Genomic DNA, 23,686 nt, shown 5'->3' on the forward strand with positions numbered 1-23,686 from the left:
TGAGCTTTCGTGCTCAGCGCGCGTGCGATCGTAAAACTATAGGGAGCCACCTTAAGGTGCTTATGTTTATGCTGGTGCTTGTGCGATGTCGCAGTGAAAACCAGGCTTAAATTAGCGGATTGTTTTGTCTTGGAATTCTTTCAGTTTTCCTTCTAAGAAATGATAATGTTGAAGAGGACAGAACCTGCATGGTGGTGCCTTCTATACCAGAGTAAATAGAAATGGCTGAAAAAATGTATATGATCAAGTAATGAGACGGTCCATAAATTTGAATGTTTTCGCTTCTCTATACCTTTTCCTTAGCGGCTTGTTTTGTATCGTAATCCATCCAGTCTGCAGACTTCAAGTTATCAATAAAAGCTGTGCGAAGACGGGAAGTCATGTCTTTTACCTGAAAAACAACAATCCACAAGACGTGGCGTCTGGTTTACTACGTCAACAGAGCCATAACACGGTCAGATGAGACAGCAATTTACATTAAAAATCGTTGTTTACGATTATGCCTTCATTTTTTTTAAACAGAACAGAAACACTGCATCACTTGACCAGTTCCATCTTATCATTATTATTTAGCTCTTATTAACGAGCAGGAGGTCTATATGGGAGAATCCTGACCGAGGTCGTGAGTACAGACCGAAGGCAGTGAGGTCTGTACACACGACCGAGGTCAAGATTCTCCCATACAGACCGACTAAGCTCGGTTAACAAGATGCTTATTATATGGCAAACAAGAAAAAATTAATTGTTCAATTAGACTGGTTTGTACCAGCTGACATTTTGCTCGCGAACGGCGATGAGCGGAACTTAAATCTGCCAAAGTTTGCTCGTCCTCCTTACTTTTTTTCCTCATCAGGCTTTTTGGCACTTCCACTAATATTGTTAGAAGAAAATAGTCAATATCTTTTGTATTTTAGTTTGCAACTTTTTCACTGCAAAATGTAACCGGTAGATGCCGGTCTAGATGGAAAAATCTAGACCGCGGTCAATATCAATTTCAGCCAATCAAATTCGTGAATTCGGTAGTTCCCAGTCCTTGTGAGACATAGCCATATAATAATATTTATTAACGCCGGCTTGGAGCTTCGGGAGACACCAAATCAGTAAGGTAACGATGCCAGGCAGCTATATTCGCTGGCCCGGACCCGGACAGTCACAAGGGCAGAGGGCCCATGCAGTCACTAAAGCAGAAGACCCGGACACTCATTAGGGCAGAGGACCCAGACAGTCCCTAGAGCAGGAGACCCGGACAGTCACTAGGGCAGAGGACCCAAGCAGTCACTAGAGAAGAAGACACGGACAGTCATTAAGGCAGAGGACCCAGGCAATCACTAGAGCAGAAGACCCGGACCGTCACTAGGGCAGAGGACCCAAGCAATCACTAGAGCAGAAGACTCCGACAGTCATTAGGGCAGAGGTCCCAGAAAGTTCCTGGAGCAGAAGACCTGGACAGTCACTAGGGCAGAGGACCCAGGCAGTCACTAGAGACGAAGACCCGGACAGTCATTAGAGCAGAGGACCCAGGCAGTCACTAGAGCACAAAACCCGGACAGTCATTAGGGCAGAAAACCCAGACAGTTACTAGAGCAGAAGACCCGGGCAGTCATTAGGGCAGAGGACCCAGACAATCTCAAGAACAGAAGACCCGCATAGTCAATAGGGCAGAGGACCCAGGCAGTTACTAGAGAAGACGAGACAGACGGTCATTAGGGCAGAGGACTCGGACAGTCACTAGAGAAGAAGACCAGAACAGTCATTAGGGCAGAGGACCCAGGCAGTCACTAGAGAAGAAGACCAGGACAGTCATTGGGGTAGAGGACCCAGACAGTCACTAGAGAAGAAGACCAGGACAGTCACTGGAGCAGAAGACCCAGACAGTCACTAGGGGAGATGACTTAGACTGTCACTTGGGCTGAGGACCCAGATTGTCACCAGAGTAGAAGACCTAAGCAGACACTAGGGCAGTAAATCCAGACTGTCACTAGGGCAGAGGGCACAGAGTAAGTATATTCTGGTTATCTTGGTGCTGTCTTGCATAAGTGAAATAACTGCAGCACAGAACTAGAGTAAGGACACTGGAGTCACGATAAACGTATCTGAATCCTGATAACACGAAGTTCTTATCTACATACACGAGTAACTAAAAATGCTCCTCACCGTTGTTTTTGTAGATTCGTCAAAATTCGCATCCACATACAATCTTCCTAAAGTCATGCCCATCGGTTCCATCATGCTCTCCAGACAGTGAGACCACCTTTTATATTCTCGCACTCCAATTATCGTCTCCTGGAATTGTCGCTTAGCCTGGACAAACTGAGAAGGCATTGACATAACGTAGTTGTCGATAACACGCCACATTATGTAGTCGTTGATATTAGCTGCGAATCTAAAGGAAAGGAGAAGGAGGCACGCCCCTCATCAAACCTCTTTTCAATATCATAATTTTAATAAAGAGCTGGGAATAATAAGAATTGGTTCATGCTAACCGCGTATATATCGAGTTATGGATGCATGGAAGGCTGTGTACGAGCTGCTAGTCAGCTTCTCTTAAACAAAAATACAGCACATTCGTATTTTAGTGCAATAAAGGGTCCATTGGCTTTATTTGAGCTTTTGCGTGTTACTTAAGTACTGATTGAAAGGGCTCTTTGCTAATGAACCCAGATGTTTCTATACTCTTCTAGATATTGTATTTAGGGTGGTCCTAGAGGTCTTGAAAGTTTCTACCTATCCAGAGAATTCTTTACACCTCAGCACGTTCCTGGCGTTTCTAGCTACAGATTGGGTACATCATCCTTTGACAAGTTCTTGAGCTCTCTGTATAAAATGATTGATTAAGTTTTTAACATGGTCTTCGAGTGCCTTCTCATACTTCTTTTCTTTTCGTTTCGTTTCGTTTCGTTTCGTTTCGTTTCTTTTCTTTTCTTTTCTTTTCGTTTCGTTTCGTTTCGTTTCGTTTCGTTTCATTTCGTTTCGTTTCGTTTCGTTTTTTCTCTTTCTTCATTTGCATCATTTTCAAAGATTTCGAGAAGCCTTGATCTCCGTACAGGAGAAACAAACTGCCGTGGAAGAAAGATAAAACTTTATATGCCGCCCAACTTCTGGTCCTGAAGATCCTTGTAAATTTCCATGTATATGTTGAATGAATAGATATTCGTGTTATTGATGTCTCAGCCAGTGAAAGCCGAAACTCTTTATCACAATTGTTATCGCTAGTGTTCAGATTTCTCTAGTTCCCGTGAACTAGAGAAATCTGCCATCGGGAACCGTGCTTTACCGGTACAATAGAACGCAGGTTTTGCCACTCTATTGACCAATCAGAACGTGCGTAGTTTAAAAACTCTCATCAACCATAGCTTGACTAAAAAGCGCATGAGGATCCTGCCAGTTATTGTGAGATACATAGCATTATTATATGGCAAGGGTAGTCTTGAGGTAAATCCGAGCCTTCTGATTGGCTCTTTGGATTGATTGGTCTGGATTGCACCGTACGGATCGTTTCCATCATAAGCTGTGTATTTTTTGTTTTCGAAAGCCAGCATATTCAAAATTTGCAACCAAAACTACGAAAAGAAAACGTGTAAATATTGTCATTCTTCGCAAAGAAACTACCTGAAAGACTGATATTTAACAGAGTTTACAACATGGACGAGGAAGGCGAATATTTATCAAGCGCATTTTATTATCCTGAAGATCTGGAAACGTTTGATGTAGACACTGAAACAGGCCTCAGCGAAAGTCAGGAGGCCATAGACGATTTTCATATGAACAAACAGAAAAGCGCAAACACAAATAAGAAGACGACTAGTGATATGAACACTCTTCTCCGCTACGTGGAAGCTAACGGTATGGCAAATGAAAGAAATGAAAGCCTACCTGCGTCGGAGCTTGACCGAGATATTGCTATGGCTTTACGGGCCCGAAAAGTTTCCGCGGCTTTCGAGAAACGGGCCCGTTTATACAGCTGCGATAGTTTGGACATTCTGGGTAAGACTACACTCTTTGTGGTTCATCTTTACCGTGGTTATCCTTAGCACCCTACAATAATTTGCCAAAGTCCATTGGACTGAAATACTCACTTGTTATGGTATTGCTTGCCAATAGCTTTGAAAAACTGGAGGTATGCGTCTGATGATGGATAATAAACTGTATTAAACGAAGAGAAGACTCTCCCCTGGTCGGAAAATGCAGTATTCAGGAACTTGACCATGACTTCTAGCTGTGAGAAAACAAAGGAATCATTTCACATTTACGATTAAGCAAAGCCGCGCACATCTAGAGGGCACAAAGACTTTTAAAAGCTTAGTTATACCCTTATGAAAGCCCTTTGCTAAATAATAATAATAATAATAATAATAATAGTTCATTTATATAGCGCACACATCCATTATTTGCCCGAGACGCTTTACAAAACTGTCCCTAAAAAACTACAATTTTACTCTAAGAAACTTAAAAACTAAAATGAAAAACTAGGAAAATACCTAAAAATATGATAAAGAGTTACTTTTAATAAATTTAGTAAAAAGGAAGGTCTTGAGGTTTTTCTTAAATACTAAAACTGTACTGGATCGACGTATTTCCAAAGGAACAGTGTTCCAAATCTTCGGAGCGCATACAGAAAAAGCTCTATCACCGTATGTTTTGGTTCTACGAGTTGGCTGCATAGCAGGTCTTGAAAATTCGAGCGAAGACCAATCTGGTAATACCACCAGATATTAATACTAACCAGTAGGTGGTCGAATTACTAAGGGCATGTTATATTCAGAACTATATCATTTACTAATTCCAAACCAAAATTCAAACTGAATTGAAACAGAACTTAAAATTCTACAAAACGTTTGCCAGTTCCGTAGGAAATTACACTTTTGGGTACTGAGCCAATGATCGAGAAGAATAAACGACTGTATTAAAAATCTTCTCAAAAAAGGAAACTTGTGATAAAATTTTACCTGTGTTTGCAATATGTCTCTTAACTTTGAAATTTATTTTCTCGAGTTCCAATGGAAAATTGTTTTCGGTGTTATATCAGGCAACTATTTATATCTTTACCTTTAAGAAAATGTAAAAAGGACTTCACAACACCTAAAATTATTCTGGTATAAGGTTTTTAAACAAAAAACTAAAATTTCTCGATTTACTAAAGGATTACGTCTTAATACGCATGCTTCTACCAGGGGTTTGACCGAGAAAGTCACCAAGGAATTTCTTAAGATTCTCGTTTTACGTACATCGAAGTTTGAGTCCCTGCAAAAGTCTTCCAATGTTTTGCCCCCTGAGTTGACTGATCGACCTGCTCGGAAATCATCTCTGAATGATTCTATCAAATCATCTGAAACTTTGTTAGGATTAGCAGCCTGAAAACAAAGAAATTGAAAAAATGAAAGAAAGTAAGGAGTTTACTGGATAACTAATGTAAACCCCCCAAAACAACCACTGGTATACAAAACGTAGAGCCACAGTGCTTCAGAACCATACGATTATTCGGCAAAGCAATTCATTCAAAATATTTCTTAATAATTACATTTGACCGTGGATCAATTTTTTTTTAACTCAAGTTATTCATTTTGGGATAACTCACGTTTGCTTTAGAGCCTCTCAATTTTAAATTTTACATCTTATTAGTAGCAATGATCAGGGTGTGGAGAAGTTCCTTGGTCCGTGAACCTTCAGTTGAATTGAATTCTTAATCACCCCGGCTCCAAACTGATTAAAGAAGAATTTTAAATATCCATCAAATTTGTTGTTGATTCTTACCTCAGCAATAGCCCATTCAAAGTCGTATATGTGCATCATCTGTTGCTCAGAGTACCACCCTCCTCCTCCAAGAAGCCGAGCGATGGTTTTCATGTATGTTTTGTACGCCTCGCGGATCTGCAGGTTAAACAGAATGAGAAGGACGGCACATCTAAGGGTCTTCCTAGTAGTTAACTGGAAATTGGTCCAAATGCAAGCTGATATATAGTATTCAATATATAGAATTCAATATATATCTTAATCTTAATTTAAAAGCACTTTTAGTCAATTTTCGATATAGTAAGTGCCTATTAAATATTCTAGCTAATTCTACTTTGTAACTTTTGATGTGTATTTTTACCAAATGAATTATTACTATTATTATTATTATTTTGATTATTGTTATGATAATGATGATGATGATGATGATGATGATAATGATGAAGATGACGATTATGATAATGATGATGATATAACTCGTCTTTTAATTGATAGCCGGAAAATGGTTCGTCTGGTAACGGAAAGCTGAGACTGATCTGAGACCCGCAAAATTTACCTATAGCTGAATAGGGCGCGCGGCAAAACAAATAACAAATAGGTGCGTAATCGCATTGTTAAAGAGAATATTAAAGAGGATATCATATTTCATTGTTGCTGGGCTTACAAAGGCTTAACACCAAGTCAGCCTATGAACAACTGATCAATGTAAGCATATACAATTTCAGTTTTCTTTCTTTTAGCAAACTCTTCCCTCCAAGTCTGTCCAAGTCAATAAGGATGAGACTAATTCAAAAGGGATAACAACCAAGATTTCAACCGACAAAAAAGAAATGTTATCTCCATATACTTTCCTTGTTTCCCGCATCGTCAAAACACTAGATCTAGTCAGTTCGGTTATCGATTTTAAACTTATTGATAAAACAGTGTTCTTCCCCAAATTCAAAGAGATAAAATTCGCGTTTGTTGCTTTACGCAATCTAAACATCCAGTATTTTGGTGATTTCACGTTGCTTTCTTGTAGAGGATAGCTCTGTAGCTAACAGATTCTGAGTTAGTGGTATGGAGTCAGGCTTTACTGGCCCGGCGTGATAAAATCGCATCGTACTAACCTGCTCGCCTTGACTGGAGTCTTCGTAATAGTACTCGTAGCTCATTCCTAACGAAGAAATGCCAATCTAATAAAGGAAAGAGGATAAAACAACATATTTCGCTCTTTCATAAATACTTTAAACCCGATACGAACACAAAGATATCCTTTAGTTTACATGATCAAACTTATGGACGTTTTAAGGCCAGTAAGATTTGTAAAAGGCAGTGGATTATGCAGGTTCTGATTTGCACAAATACTTCCCGAAAAACAGAGTTTTGCGTTATTAATTAAATTGCCAATATTTGCCTGGCTGCCCCGCCATATCATTGGACCTAACGTGCTAAAAAAAAATTATCATAGGCAACTGCGAACATCGAATAAAAGAACAGAAAACTGCAATATTTACCCACACCGAAACCTGTGACAGACACCTCATTGGTTGATGTTTTATCAATCTACATGCCCCTGCTACTGAAGGCAACTGAGTTGCGCCTTTCTTCGATCAACAGCACCATTACCGATTTTCATTTAATGATTTCTGAATGCATATTATCGCACTCTACCCTTATACTATCATTCTGTACTCTATCCTTATCTCCTCTACTCGCCTGTAACCTTATGAATTCTACACGCTGTCCTACTTAACCTAAGCCGACTCGATTGAGAAGATATGCCAAACACTCAAAAAATTTCGTCAAGTGTCGTATTTTTTAACGCTCCTCTCGGTGTTTCGAAATGTGATAAGCCGCGGTCTGTCTTGATTAATATAATGCCGTAAAATCTCACGTTAAAGCCCTGGGCTTATTAGATTGCGAGCAGTCTCTCTTTTCCTCGAAAATCTGTGGGGAAGAACGCAAAACAAGTCAGCGTGCGAGCGTGACTGTGAGCGTGACATGCTAGCGGCAATGCAAGGCGCTTGTAGCACGGACACCCGCGCTACTAGCGGCTTGCAGCATCGCAGGTCACACTCACAGTCACGTTCGCTTTGCGTTCTTCCCCACAGTTTTCGTGGAAAAGAGAGACTGCTCGCGGTCTATGGGCTCATATAACTTCATGAGAGGTTTGGGACGGGCTTATAAACGGAGGGCTTATATCCGGGGGGGGCATAGAAGCGGAATGAATAAAATGTTTCGGAATGGCGAGATAAAACGTATCTGAGAAACGAATTAAAGCCAACATACATTACATTTAGAGTTATTACCGTATTATTACCCTATTACCCTATTGGCCTATAACTTTCGATTGAAAATTTTAATATTTGTAAAGAAACGCAGAAGGAAAGCACCCATACATTAAATGGGCTTATATCCGGGGGGGCTAATACCCGGCATAATATATCTGTCAGCAAATAGAAGGGCTTATATTCGGGGTGGGGGACTTATAACCGGGAGGGTTTTAACGTGGGATGTAACGGTACGTCGAAGTTGCACTTACTCTTAGAATGTGTTGGCTTGAATCCTGTATGTCTCTTTCAACAGATACCGAAAACAAGGTCTGTACATTTATTTACATTTATCTAGTTAGTTATACTTACGCTTAGAATATGTTGGCTTGAATCCTGTAGGTCTATAGCAACGGACACCGAAAGCAAAGTCTGTACATTCAAGTCTCTTAGAACGGCTCCCATTTTCTCTGCCACTGTCCACGACCTGTTCATTATATCCCCAGTCACTGTCCAGCCGCCATACTGCTTTATCAAGTTTTCCAAGGGTGAAATACCTCGACGCTCAATGGCAGCAGTATCTACGCATGTATCGTAGATCTTGGCCGTTTTCACGATCGACGAGCTCTTGTTGGGAAAAAAAACACAATGATATTCTGATCAATAAGATTAAAGACTGTAACAAATACCAAACTCAGCTCTGTAAAGGCCAAACAAATCTTTGAGATAGTAGTTTGTCAAGAACATCAAATTAATAACAAGATTATTCACTGAAAGTGAAGAATGATCATCGCAGTAAATTTTCCAATTTAAGCAATTGGAAAGAAGAAGCCTGAAAAAAAATCAGGGCTTCAACGGGATTCGAACCCGTGACCTCCGCGATACCGGTGCGATGCTCTACCAACTGAGCTATGAAGCCACACATTGGGAGCGAGGTTAATTAATTGAGTTCATATCTTCCCGTGAGGAGTGACATGATGTGAAGTATATATGAAGTAATTCATATTTGAACTGCGGTATGAACTCAATTAATTGACCTCGCTCCCAATGTGTGGCTTCATAGCTCAGTAGGTAGAGCATCGCACCGGTATCGCGGAGGTCACGGGTTCCAATCCCGTTGAAGCCCTGATTTTTTTTTTTTTTCAGGCTTCTTCTTTCCAGCTGCTTAAATTGGAAAATTTACTACTGATGATCATTCTTCACTTTCATCTACAACCGCACTTCAAATATGAATTATTTCATATATACTTCACATCAAGATCATTCACTATCAGTTTCTGTGAGGTGATAGTTAGCTTCCTTGACTAAAATTATAATGATTTCCAACTATTTTTCTACACATCCAGTAGTATTGGATCTAAAGACTGGGTTTTTTAAAGGGCTTTGCCATTGCTATGGCAACCGTTTGCCTCACCAATGTGACAATTACGTGTTAATCAATTATTGGCCATTTGTTTGAAACCCGGCGTTATTATGGCATCAATTGAGAAAGAAGGTTGGTATTGATTCATAAAAGAAAAAGCGCTGAAGAAGAAATAACACTTCATGATGACAGTTTCTTTTGAAAGATTGCTGAGCCAATCAGATTGCAGCATTTTCACTATTGTACTGACTTAATTCTAGAACTAAAAAAAAAAAAAAAAAATAGAGAACAACCTGTAAGGAAGTACGGGATAAAAGCTGTACCTCTAAAAACACTCGCAGAAACATACAAACACACGAGCTGCTGATGCAGTCGTTGTACATGTAGTACGACCAGAAACGGAAGCACTTATGCTCATGACCTAAGGACACGTTTCCCCTGGAGCGATTGTTTTTCTCCGAGCTTGTTTAAGCAGATGATTTTCTTATTTCGCCGAGAGACTCGAGAGAGACTCGGCAAAGACTCGACCAGAAGTTTCCGGGTCGATGAAGCTGCTGTACAGACTCTTACTGGTTAATTAAATTTTCGCGCGCAAACAACAACGAATCAAATACACCACAGCTACGTTTGTACAGCTGCGTCACCAGAAAGGAATTTTTTCGAATCAGCTCTTAGACGCCGCTCGGGCACAGGAAGAATTGAGCCGCACCCGAGGAAAACGGCGTCCGTTTACCGAAGTCAACTTCATGCCAAACCTGAGAATAGTTAGAGGCAGCAGTCTCCATAGCTTGTCGTAAAACCTCCATGTTGTCGTCGTTCACGATAGTGAAGCCAACAACACTACTCTGATTCACACTGAGATGATGGGTTTTGAAAAACCCTCCGCATGCGTAGGAATAAAAGTCCTCACAAGGATCCACATCTTTGTCCAGCTGATTGGAAATGACTTGAAAGAAAAAACACTAGATGTGAAAAACCTTGGAATAATAAGATTGAAAATGACACAATAATGGACGTAGTCCCTCTTTCGCTTAGTTCGTAAATAAACGACGAGGAAAAAATGGCCGCGTGAAGCGAAAGAGGGACTTTTCGTAATCCAGCAATAATTATCCAGGCACTCGAAATTATAATTTCAAATCAGTTTGATTCGACATCTGTATTTCATTTCTGACTTTTGTGCCTTTCAACTCGCTTTGGATTTTTTCAAAGATCTGTTATCAGAATTTAATCTCTGTTTCGGACCCGTATTATTTGCATGTGAAAAAATAGAATTTCACATACTCACTCACAGGGAAGATGTTTTAGTCAAAATTAATTAATATCTATTTCCTAAAGGTATGATACAGTCTTAATGTATAATTAATTGTAACAAGTAAAGCTAAAACCACAAACCTTTAGAGATATTGTAACACTCCTTCGTCTCACAAATGAGTGGTTCTACATTTAAGAAAATATCAAACAATGCAGATGATTCAAGCAAACAACCTTCAAATACAGTGGAACGTGTTAGAGGAATGTTAATGAAATTCTGCGCCGTCTAGATCTCCTTGCTAAACTTAAGTCAAATCACAGCTGGCCATCGTTGAGTTAAGTACTTGAAATTCAAATTTGACATACATTCCGTATCTACTGCTCGCCTCCTACATCACGACTTTGTTTTTACTGAGGAGTTATCAATATATATCATTGTTAATGTCAAATCCAAGTTATATTTAAACAATGTGTAACTTTCCTTTATTTTGTATATTATTTTTACACGACCCTTCAAGCTTGTAGCTTAAAACATTATCGTTTATTATATGGCTGTGTCCCACATGGCCTGGGAACTACCGAATTCACGAATTTGATTGGCTGAAATCGATATTGACCGCGGTCTAGATTTTCCCATCTAGACCAGTTTCGTTTTGCGTTGAAAAAGTAGCAAACTAAAATACAAAAATTTTCACCATTTTCTTTTATTTTCTTCTCAATCATTTATGGAAGTGCCAAAAAGCCTGATGACAAAAAAAAAAAAAGTAAAGAGGATGAGCAAATTTAGGCAGGTTTAAGTTAAGCTCATCGCCGTTCGCAAGCAAAATGTCAGTAAACCAGTTACATTAAACGAATTAAAGTTTTCGTCTTTGCCATATAATAAACATCTTATTAACCGAGCTAAGTCGGTCTGTATGGGAGAATCTTGACCTTGGTCGTGTGTACAGGTCTCACTGCGTTCGGTCTGTACTCACGACCTCGGTCAAGATTCTCCCATACAGACCTCCAGCTCGGTTAATAAGAGCTAAGTATAAATAAAGGACATCTATGTAAGTTAATTTCATTTCGTGTCAGTTAAATCCAAAACAGGTTCAAAGATGATTTCGAGTCCTTGCTAAGCACTAACGAGAGTTTGTTTACGTTTGCTGTTTTGACTCACGTGAGCGTCATGTAAGACGTCACAAAATGTAACGTTCTGCAACTACGTACATGAAGTAAATTAAGTAAGTCTCATGTCAACCGCCATTATGGAGGCGAAGCTCTATGCTTCGTTGTTTCTGACGTCAATTGATGAAATAATTTCGTAGCGGTAAATATCAAAGAAACTCTTGAAAGAAAAATTTTAAACGCCTCAAAGATAAGTCAAGCGGTTTGTAACGAATAACATCGATTCACATTCCATCGAGGGAGACCCACAAACATTGGGGTGCTGAGACTGCGCAGAGCGGTCTGGACATCGTCTTTACCTAATAACTGATAGCTGAGAAGTGGTCAAAATTTGAACTATAAGCTGAGAAATGAGGAGTTTTTTCAACGGATATCTGCAATCTGAGACCTGCATCTGAGAAATGCGGCGTGACATTTTCAAGGATAGCTGGGAAATCACCAATATATATAACTGAGATCCCAGCACCCCAGTCCTATATCCAAAGTCGACTCCCGGCAGCGTTCGCCTCATCAAGCGGTGACTGGTAAAATTTTTACCGCTTGGAACATCACTGTTCTCTTCTAGAATGTCTTATGTTTCTTGAAAATAACAGGTACAAGAATATTGTTTTTCCGGCCCAGGCAGAATATTCTTATTTTCTGTCGATTTAACCTAGGCTGAAAATATTCTTGTGAATGTTCTTAGATTCTGGCGTATGGCATTTCGGTTTTATTGACTTGACGGCGTTGAAGTAATTTTGGTGCCAGACTGCAGGCAATAAAGCCTGGTATGACACACATAACTCGTTGCACAAATGTCATTAATATCGGACATGCCGCTAGTACCTCTTGTGTTGCTTTTTGGCTGGTTACATCTCAATAACCGAGTTCGCGAGCCGTACTGTAAGTTACGGACCGAGTCTAAGCGCGAAGCGTGCGAGCCATAAATCGAAGGGGAAAAACGAGGATCCGTAACTTACAATACGGACCAAGAAAACGAGGTTAGTACGATATTTATTATACCTCTACTGTGTGTCTGACGGGTTCAGCAACAATTTCTACTCACGCGGAATGGCTTCAAATTTGTGACGCACCTCGAAAGTAAAACGAGTCAATTCGAAATGGTTGTCAAGTGACTCTTACGTCGTTAGCAAGTTTTAATATACAATTTCAGAAGTAAAAGAAAGTTTTAAACTTTTACTTGCTAAAAAAGGTAAGAAAACTTGGCGATAAATCACGAAACATTTTGGCAACAATAACGGCTTTTTAAAAATTTTAGCGGGCAGTACAGTAGAATACGGACCGCTAAATTGACCAATCACAGCGCGCGTACTAACTGAGAGATATAATAAGGTATAGTTTAAAACATATGAACGTATTTACAAATTTTCAACCCACGAAATATATTGGTTTCAAAGTCTCAGCCTCGGGTTTATTGCGGCTTAAAATACTCTTAGAATGTCTCAAATTTCAGCCTGGGTATTCTTATCAAAAAAATTTATTCCTATAAAAATAAAAAGAGTGGAAAGAACAAAAAAAACGCCTTATATAATCTGTTGCTCAGTTCAAAATAACGCCAGTTGTTCATACCAATTATTTAGTCATGATCTAATTAGATCAGGCCATCGATAAAGAATTAACATTCCAGAACATTCCGGAACATCCCGGAACATCCCGGAACATCTCGGAACATCAAAACATGATAATAATTACGAGAAAAATATGAAATTAAATAAAGAAATAGCCTAGAAAGACAAACAAGTAAAATAAAAATTAACTGGTATCAGCTCCGAATATCCAAAAAAATTAGAATGACTTTAATTTCTAATCTTTCTTTAATCATTCTTTAGACACGGCAAAAATTCATCAGGGTTTACAAATATATCATTACAAATTCATTTGCTATATCAACAATTCATTTACTCTATATTGCAATGAGTGATGGCTTTTTAGCCTTTTAAGTAGCGACGTTGGAAGGGAATGCACAAGGCGGCTATCTATCTCCACTAATCCATTCCTGCCAAATTGTTCGCCATCAGTTTAATCACGTCACGGTCCCTTATTTTCCACTCTGATTGAAAAGGTTTATTACCACCATATTGTTTTGTTGCTGTTGTTTTGTTCACAGCAAGCGAAAACTGGGGAGAGTAGCCGTCCCCGGAGTTGGATCTGCTGTTCTCTTCCCAGCTTCGAGATTTCTTTTATTCATAGAAAGATGGTGGTGTTCGAACTCCTCCATCAGGCCGAAAACTATGGGACTGCAAACAATCTAAATAAGTTTCTGATTTCTTTGTTCAATTCATTGCGTCAAGGACAAGCGTATACACGATTTCCCGTAGTTTAACACAGCATATACACCAGTTTCTTGTCTAAACTAATTCGAACTACTCGAGTACTGGTGATTTGGGGGAGGGAGGTCGAGTGAACATTTCATAGTCAAATCGCTTGCTAGCGCAACAAGAGACGCTGTTATTTGTGATAAAGCAATTTATTTGCATATTGAGTCTAACTGAACAATCTTCGTCTTTACAGAACGGAGTGGTGCTTGGTGGTGCTGGTAGGGATGAAATCTTTAGAATCGATTATGTGACAGATAGACGAGTTCGATGGAGTACGTTACCAGCGGCTGATATGTGTTCGTTTCAACACATTTCAGCTGGTTGTCGAAAGCGCTTTCAGGTCACTGCGGAAAAAACGGTACCACCGTGACGTGCTGTATTAAAAGCAGTTACAGGAAAGATGACGACGAAACCACACTTTAAAAAGCCTAGGGAACTGCTTGGGAAGGGAATTCAAAATAACTTCTCGTTTTTTTGTTGTGTTTTGCTTTTTGTTTTGGTTGTTTTTTTCGAATTTCTTGATCAAATTGATCAAGAAATGGTTCAATTGACAACCAGAATTATCGTAAATTCAATAAATTCCGGCAGTTCTGTTCACGAAAGCGAAACAAAGAAACTATTACTGAAACGGCAATTATATTTCTCTCGAGTTTACTATCAAACGTTCAGCCCCCCGAAGCCTAACAAACTTTTTACACAGCGATCTCGTGTTTGGAAGAGCGACGGCTTTTGTGGTTGTAGAGTGCAGCGCACTGATTCAACAACGTTTGCATGTTTAGCAACAACATTCACAATGTATACATTACAGTGCAACTGTGATCAGACATAAACCAAGTTATTACACATACCTCTGGTAAGGATAACCGCAAGAGCGACAGCTGCACCGATTACACAGAGTATAACGAGGGAAATGACGATCAAACGACATTTCCCGCATTTACGAAGCCGATATTTTATGCCAACTTGTTCGTCGTCGACCAATTCTACTCTGTCATCCGCAACTGGATTTCCAAGATCACTCATCTTCCTCCAAAGGTTAACGCAGCCCAGTAACTCTGGCTGTTATAACGGACAGTTGTCTGATAGTAAGAGAAATGAGCTGGAGATGTCCCAGCGCGTGGAATGATCCGCTTTTAGCTGCTTTTGGCAGAAAGTTTGGTGACGTCACAATAAAATCTCAAGGTTACATTCGGGTGCAGCAAAGGAACGTGAGCGGAAGTAGCTGTCAATCGGTTGAAATGTAAGAGCGTCGCGCACAGCTTCTAAACATAGATTACTTCACCAGAGACCCCCCACATGACAAAACACGACAAGAATTACAGTCCGATAAAAGGTTTTGTATGGGCGCGTTGTATTCTAGATCAGTCTAGGTTTTTCATTATAAAGCAAACACTGCCACTGTGGGTAATGTAAAACGGATTCAAGGTGTACAGGAAAGAGCCTTAATTAAATCTCACAAATTGCACGAGGATCGTATAAAGCTGCAGTGACAGTCAGACAGATCCCGCCAAAACCCGGCAAAACCTTCAGGAATTGGAAGTGGAGAACTTTTAGCGCCGCGGTTGCGACTAGCCGATCAGAACAACAGAGAAACGTATAACGAAGAAACTTATCTGCTGTTTATCCTGGTCTTGAAGAGGAGACTTATTCGAGCTGACTTATTGCCAGAAATTCCCAAATTTGACGACCCGAGTGTCCGCTCAAACGAATAGCACGATAGAACAGGAGGACGTTATTATTATATATCCCTGAGCTAGCGCTTCCAAATTCATAGCAGACTTCAGGTGTACTAAGCAATTTGGAGGACCTAGATTTTAATAGAACCATTTATCCTATCACATAAACAAATCTACGACTGTGAGCAGACCTTAACTCCCCTTAACTGCACATATTTCATTGCTATGCAAGTTCGGCGCGATACGTGTAACATAAGTAGCTTTGGCTGAAACTGTTTTTTATATGCGAGGGAAGGGCGGGCCCGTTTTATCACGGCAAGGCAACGAATCGGATCGGATCTACGGTATTTCTTTATGGTATTTCTTTGTTGGCTTGCTGGCTTTAATGATACACCTGGATGTCAGGTAAAATAATAATTTTTTTTTTTCTGCTATGGAGCACAGGCGGCCCAGACATTGAATACGATTAACACGTGACATTATGCTGTTGCCTTCGACATCGACGGTTGCCATGAGGCAATTTTGATTAGATTAGACCATTTTTGTGGAATTTACGAAGCTTTGAGTGCGGGCCGTCGGGCCAGTGGGTCGCCCGCCTTTCGTTTCTCTTTAGGGGAAGCAAACCGCCAGTAAACTCGCCTAAATGGCTCTAAACCACCTCCAGGAACCCAGACACATCAAAATAACGCAATGCAAGCACAAGGTAAGCCATTTTATTCAAATTATTTTCTACACGTAACATTTAGAGTAATTTTCGAAGCATTCCCATACATTGTCTGATAAACGGTTACAATTGTAACGCAATCGCCAACAGCATAATGTCACGTATTAATCGTATTCAACGTCTGGGCCGCCTGTGCTATGGTGGTAAGGATCAGTGTGTTCATAAACAGCTTTCATACAAGAGAAGCCCATCATATTTTTCCGCCCTCCTTCAAACTCTGTATTATTATTGTTATTATTATTATTCCAAGGTGCATGTCGTGGGCTTTCTCCGACATTTTGAGCTAGAGAGACCATCAAATTGCGAAATTAATCGCTGATTACTGCTCACGAGCGCCGTTGTTCCATACGTCGCCGGTCGCACAGGGGGTTAAATTTTCGTGACGTCATTTGTACACAGTATACGAGAGGCTGTACGAAGTGTGATTGCATGTCCTTGTGGCAATATCTCTGTATCTCGCACAATAGCTGCAGCTTCTATCTCAATCCGTATACAGTCAACTCTCCACTAACGGACACTCTCGTAAGCGGACACCTCTACTAGCGGACACTGTTTTCAATTCCCCTTGTTCCGCATTAGTTCCTTGTCTAAACTAATTCGAATTACTCGAGTACTGATGAGTTATTAATTTGCCAGACGGAACTTGCTTGTTTTATACAGCTAAGGGGCGATTTATGGAAGAGGAAGGGTATTTTCTCCCACTCGAACCATCATTTAAAAGACACCGAACGACAAGTTACCGCACTTTGTTGCCTGTAAGGTGGCATTATACTGGCCCGAGGACACCAGTATATTTTATTTTTAATTAGTTTTTTTTTTCCTTTAATTTTCTTGTTGAGTTATTTCTTTATTTAATTTTACACATTTTTCTCATAATATAATTTTTTGATGTTCCGGGATGTTCCGAAATGTTCCAGAATGTTCCATGTTCCGGCTCTTATCCACGGCCATTAGATCATGAGCTCGCAATTCTTTTAGAATCTTATTCGCTGCCGCTATCGTGAGCATGCCAGGAAGGGGATGCGATGGAGGTGGAGTGAACATTTCATAGTCAAATCGTTTGTTAGCGCAACAAGAGAAGTTGTTATATAGCTGGCATTTTCGCGCTACAGCGCGCTCATTCATGGTCTCATGACATCTAACAATGAAACTGTTTCCCGCCAAATGCCATGAGCGGGCATTATGACGTCAAATGGGAAACAGTTCACTGTTACCAGCGAAATGTTGACCGCTGTTGGACGTCATTTGTCAATAAAGTGATTATTTGTTTTCCACCGGTTTGACCCATTTGTTTTATCTACATGTTTCCCTCGACTTCTTCTCGGGAAACATTGAGATTCTCGGGAAACAAAATTCACTGTTCCCCTTGGGACTAGTCATTGTTTTAACTGATTTGATTTGCATGTTGAACAATCCTTGTCTTTACAAAATGGAGTGGTGCTTGGTGGTGCTTGTAGGGATGAAATCTTTAGAATCGATTGTGTGACACATAGACGAGTTTGAGTACGTTACCGGCAGCCGATATGCGTTCGTTTCAGCACATTTCAGCTGGTTGTAGAAAGCGGTTTCAGGTCATTGCGGAAAGTTTAATACAGGATGATGCCTGCCAAACCACACTTCAAAAAGCCAGAGGAACTGCCAGGGAAGGGAATTTTAAAATAACTTCTTTTTGTTTTTCTCGAATTTCTTGATCAAATTGATCAAGAAATGGTTCAGTTGACAACCGGAATTATAATAAATTCAAGGCATTCCGGCAATTCAGGAAAGCGAAAGAAAGAAACAATTACTGAAGCGGCAATGTACATTTCTCTCGAGTTTACTATCAAACTTTTAAGGTTACTCGAAACCTTCGCGGGGCTACTTTTTCCAAAGTTTCTTTTTTCCAACTAAATTAAAGTTCATTATTCAAGGTAACATTTTTCAAAAAATGAAAATAAAATATTAAAACGCGCGCGAGTTATTGGGAAAAAGATGATTTTTAATAAAAGTTAATAAACCGTCAAGGTGTCGTAATCCCCAAAAGGCATGGACTCCTCAGCGACCTTTTTGAGGCAAACGGCTTAATCCAGAGATCCTATATCAAATATATTTCAATTTATGATTTCATGTCCGTCAAGAGTGCCTTTTTGTAATCACGCTTCGGCAATTGCTCCTCAGTTTCTTTTTGTTTTTGTTGCACATCGCTTTCCTCCGTTTTGCCCTTCATTGTTGACCACCGGCCCAAAACGTATGCGCCTAAAACGTGACTCTAACACTATCGCTTTACCAGGGGTTCTGTTATTTCATTGGCTGGTGGCATTTTGAGTTGACATATCCCTCTGAGAAGGCGTGACATGTTTAGAAATCTTTAGAAGGCGAAAACTTGCACTCGTTTTCCGAGAGAATCCCTCCTCTTTATTAATAGGGTATGTAGAATCGACGGTTTTCCTTGAAATTTGGCCAGAACATTCACTGATAGATACGGAACAAACACGTGTCGGTGAGTTCTTTTATTTCAACTACTTTTCTCGTGGCGGTCCCTAACGCAACACGTTACGCGAATTTTTCGATAGTGCAACTTGACAGATCTATAAAAAGCTAACCAATAGAAATGAAAGAAAACGCTGCCACGCTTTGAGAGATCGATGCTTTGTAATTAACACTGCACAGTTATTTTGCATCAACCACAGGCGGCCCAAGCTCTCAATGTTATCGGTTTTTTTTTTTTTTTTTTTTTTTTTTTTTATGCGAACGTTCAGGCTCACGTGACATATGGCATGTACTATTACATAACGACCGAATTTGACCACGCGAAACATGACTCACGCCTTGCAGTATATGGAGGTGTTGTGTTACAACGGTTTGAATTTATAAAGGTTTGTATGGGAATGCAACGGCTTTGCTTGAAAAGCCAATTATTCTTATATTTTGTGAATAAAGTCTACTTACCCTGTTGCTGTGTTGTATTCTTTGTTGTTTGCCAGCTCCTCGGGCCGATCTAACGCGATTTCGGCGAGTTATCGTTCTGTGGGTTTCCACTACTAAAAGAAAGACAAGGCCGGACACTGATTTCCGGAGTGCCCGCCGCTCGAAGCGAATAAATCCACTGAAAATAACCCTGCCGGCTCAATTCCTCCGTAGAATCGAAGAAGAAATGTTGAAGTTCCATGTCAGTTCACTCGCTACGCGATTCCGTCCACAACGCCTTCGCAACGATACATTTATTTTGAGATTGCTTCGCTCGTAAACCCGAAAACAGCCGCGTCACAAAAGTTAGGACACTTTCGCGGTGTTGGGTAACTATAATTAGCCCGACCGGGGGTAGTCAGCAACGATTTGTCAACGGTCAAACCAAAATGCTCCCCGGGTAACCGGGCACTCCCTCTGTGGGTTTCACAACTAAAGCACGAGGGTACCCGGGGAGCATTTTGGTTTGACCGTTGACAAATCGTTGCTGACTACCCCCGGTCGGGCTAATTATAGTTACCCAACACCGCGAAAGTGTCCTAACTTTTGTGACGCGGCTGTTTTCGGGTTTACGAGCGAAGCAATCTCAAAATAAATGTATCGTTGCGAAGGCGTTGTGGACGGAATCGCGTAGCGAGTGAACTGACATGGAACTTCAACATTTCTTCTTCGATTCTACGGAGGAATTGAGCCGGCAGGGTTATTTTCAGTGGATTTATTCGCTTCGAGCGGCGGGCACTCCGGAAATCAGTGTCCGGCCTTGTCTTTCTTTTAGTAGTGGAAACCCACAGAACGATAACTCGCCGAAATCGCGTTAGATCGGCCCGAGGAGCTGGCAAACAACAAAGAATACAACACAGCAACAGGGTAAGTAGACTTTATTCACAAAATATAAGAATAATTGGCTTTTCAAGCAAAGCCGTTGCATTCCCATACAAACCTTTATAAATTCAAACCGTTGTAACACAACACCTCCATATCCTGCAAGGCGTGAGTCATGTTTCGCGTGGTCAAATTCGGTCGTTATGTAATAGTACATGCCATATGTCACGTGAGCCTGAACGTTCGCATAAAAAAAACAAGAAGATCTGTTAGATCTTATAACCGCGCTTTTAAAATTTAACTGTTCGCTTAGCACTACCGTCGGAACGCAGTGCACATTCCAAAGCAGTCATTGATGATTCTTTTCTTACTGTAGACATCACATCACTTGATCAACACAAACTGTATTATTGCACCATCAGTGGTAGCCGTTGACAAATCTCCGATGACTTAATGGTCTTAATCTAGAACTTTCTTCGGGATATGTATGGGCATGAACGATATCAACGACACAATAATAACACTATTAACAACAGCTTTCTTTCTTAAAAGTCATGATTAAATTTGATTGGTGTTTTCCACGAGTAAAGGGCTAGCAAAGTAGTCACACAAGTCATAAAAAAACCGTATCCCGACCGATGTATCGATTTTGGTCACTCCAGTGACCACAGATTGAAAACGTGACAGAAAATTGGCGTTACTTTTGATTCTCACCAAATTTGTCGTATCCCCCCCCCCCCCCCTCTCGGGAGAATTTTGTTAAGTTAGCTAATTTAGTATGCAAGCCACCGTAATGGCGGTCGCCCCCGGCGAAATGTTTATTTGCTCAAAATTGGGACAAAATCTTTCGGAGATGGAAATCAGGACATTTTTAAGGATACAGAAAGTAATTTGGGACCGGTTGCTGGCTTCTAAGGCTGAATTTATCCAGAAGTAAGCTGTATTTTCGTTTTCGTGTCGAAAGCCACGCGATGAAATATTATCGGCTTGTTCTGCTGTCTTGTTCTGTTTTTTCTCTTTGTCGTTTTTGTAGCCCGCCGAGGCCAGTCTTTCGTCTAAATCAGTTGAAAAAGGTTCGAAAAAGATGTTCCCATTCAAGTTTAAACTCTCAGGCGATAATTGTGGAGTTTTTTGGCCGAAACGTCGGCTTTGTTATGTTGGTGTTTTTCGGTTGCTATGGGCGACCGTTGCTTCCTTTGTTAGGACAAGTCTGGGAAGTGAGGTCACAAAAAAATTCTAATTAATTCTGGTTTTGTTCGATTTCGCTGAAATTTTAACACGATAAAGTTGGATTGTTAACGAATAGATTTACCGCCTGCCGATGTGTGGTAGCTATTAACGCTGAAGTGTTATATCGCTTCGAAGTCAGGGTTTTGAAGAGATTTTTTTGCAACATTTGGGTTCGGCGTGATTTTGTAATCTGAGGTTTCGGTTGACCCCGAAGGAAAAAATATCCGGAAAAGGTCATTTCATCGACGATTCAAACAAATATAAATATGTATATGTTCCGAGCTAAATTTCTGGTGAAAAAATATAATTTTTGAGGAGCGCTGGGTTTTTAATTTATTCCCGCGAAAGACGAGATTTATTGTTTCAACAGCTTTTGGCGAGTAAACATCACAGGCTGCGTGACTCAAAATTTGGCCGAGTGGAAGCTTGGGTCTGCTCGCACCGAAGTCGAAAAAAACAAGAAGATCTGTTAGATCTTATAACCGCGCTTTAAAAATTTAACAGTTCGCTTAGCACTACCGTCGGAACGCAGTGCACATTCCAAAGCAGTCATTGGCGATTTTTTTCTTACTGTAGACATCACATCACTCGATCAACACAAACTGTATTATTGCACCATCAGTGGTAGCCGTTGACAAATCTCCGATGACGTAATGGTCTTAATCTAGAACTTTCTTCGGGATATGTATGGGCATGAACGATATGAACGACACAATAATAACACTATTAACAACAGCTTTCTTTCTTAAAAGTCATGATTAAATTTAATTGGTGTTTTCCACGAGTAAAGGGCTAGCAAAGTAGTCACACAAGTCATATAAAAAAACCCTATCCCGACCGATGTATCGATTTTGGTCACTCCAGTGACCACAGATTGAAAACGTGACAGAAAATTGGCGTTACTTTTGATTCTCACCAAATTTGTCGTATCCCCCCCCCCTCGGGAGAATTTTGTTAAGTTAGCTAATTTAGTTGCAAGCCACCGTAATGGCGGTCGCCGCCGGCGAAATGTTTATTTGCTCAAAATTGGGGCAAAATCTTTCGGAGATGGAAATCAGGACATTTGTAAGGATACAGAAAGTAATTTGGGACCAGTTGCTGGCTTCTAAGGCTGAATTTATCCAGAAGTAAGCTGTATTTTCGTTTTCGTGTCGAAAGCCACGCGATGAAATATTATCGGTTTGTTCTGCTGTCTTGTTCTGTTTTTTCTCTTTGTCGTTTTTGTAGCCCGCCGAGGCCAGTCTTTCGTCTAAATCAGTTGAAAAAGGTTCGAAAAAGATGTTCCCATTCAAGTTTAAACTCTCAGGCGATAATTGTGGAGTTTTTTGGCCGAAACGTCGGCTTTGTTATGTTGGTGTTTTTCGGTTGCTATGGGCGACCGTTGCTTCCTTTGTTAGGACAAGTCTGGGAAGTGAGGTCACAAAAAAATTCGAATTAATTCTGGTTTTGTTCGATTTCGCTGAAATTTTAACACGATAAAGTTGGATTGTTAACGAATAGATTTACCGCCTGCCGATGTGTGGTAGCTATTAACGCTGAAGTGTTATATCGCTTCGAAGTCAGGGTTTTGAAGAGATTTTTTTGCAACATGTGGGTTCGGCGTGATTTTGTAATCTGAGGTTTCGGTTGACCCCGAAGGAAAAAATATCCGGAAAAGGTCATTTCATCGACGATTCAAACAAATATAAATATGTATATGTTCCGAGCTAAATTTCTGGTGAAAAAATATAATTTTTGAGGAGCGCTGGGTTTTTAATTTATTCCCGCGAAAGATGAGATTTATTGTTTCAACAGCTTTTGGCGAGTAAACATCACAGGTTGCGTGACTCAAAATTTGGCTGAGTGGAAGCTTGGGTCTGCTCGCACCGAAGTCGAAAAAAAAAAAACCACGGGTAAACCATGAACCGCGCTCGGCCCATGGCCGCGCGGTTAAAAAAACCACGGGTAAACCATGAACCGCGCTCGGCCCATGGCCGCGCGGTTAAAAAAACCACGGGTAAACCATGAACCGCGCTCGGCCCATGGCCGCGCGGTTAAAAAAAAAAAACCGATAACATTGAGAGCTTGGGCCGCCTGTGATTAATTCGCCAGAATTTCACTCGGTCGCTTTGGCGTTAACGGCTTCTGCCGCCTTAGGAAAGCAGTCGGCAAAAAAGAATATAATTTTATCGAATTCTACATTTTATAACCTTTCTATTGATACATAG

The 23,686-nt window shown here is 40.5% G+C and overlaps 1 protein-coding gene and 1 long non-coding RNA gene across 5 annotated transcripts in view; one reads left to right on the forward strand and one right to left on the reverse strand.

The window, feature by feature from the left end:
- The window catches only part of LOC145491557 (uncharacterized), a 214,403-nt gene that overhangs the window by 76,155 nt on the left and 114,562 nt on the right, over nt 1-23,686 (forward strand). The window lies entirely within an intron of this gene.
- The window catches only part of LOC145491501 (endothelin-converting enzyme homolog), a 34,572-nt gene that overhangs the window by 9,866 nt on the left and 1,020 nt on the right, over nt 1-23,686 (reverse strand). For 3 of the 4 annotated variants that reach the window (XM_081470745.1, XM_081470743.1, XM_081470746.1), the window contains exons 1-10: nt 14,930-15,296; nt 10,738-10,782; nt 10,101-10,291; nt 8,355-8,609; nt 6,840-6,905; nt 5,752-5,868; nt 5,226-5,351; nt 4,077-4,216; nt 2,155-2,383; nt 293-391 (exon numbers count right to left, since the gene is read on the reverse strand). In XM_081470745.1, coding sequence (XP_081326871.1) covers nt 293-391; nt 2,155-2,383; nt 4,077-4,216; nt 5,226-5,351; nt 5,752-5,868; nt 6,840-6,905; nt 8,355-8,609; nt 10,101-10,291; nt 10,738-10,782; nt 14,930-15,104 — 1,443 coding nt within the window. In that variant the 5' untranslated portion in view covers nt 15,105-15,296. Of the gene's footprint in view, nt 1-292; nt 392-2,154; nt 2,384-4,076; nt 4,217-5,225; nt 5,352-5,751; nt 5,869-6,839; nt 6,906-8,354; nt 8,610-10,100; nt 10,292-10,737; nt 10,783-14,929; nt 15,297-23,686 lie in introns of those variants that run through there. The other variant, XM_081470744.1, reaches the window with a different exon arrangement.

This window comes from Orbicella franksi, chromosome 6 (genome assembly GCF_964199315.1).
Source record: "Orbicella franksi chromosome 6, jaOrbFran1.1, whole genome shotgun sequence".
Lineage (NCBI taxonomy): Eukaryota > Metazoa > Cnidaria > Anthozoa > Scleractinia > Merulinidae > Orbicella > Orbicella franksi.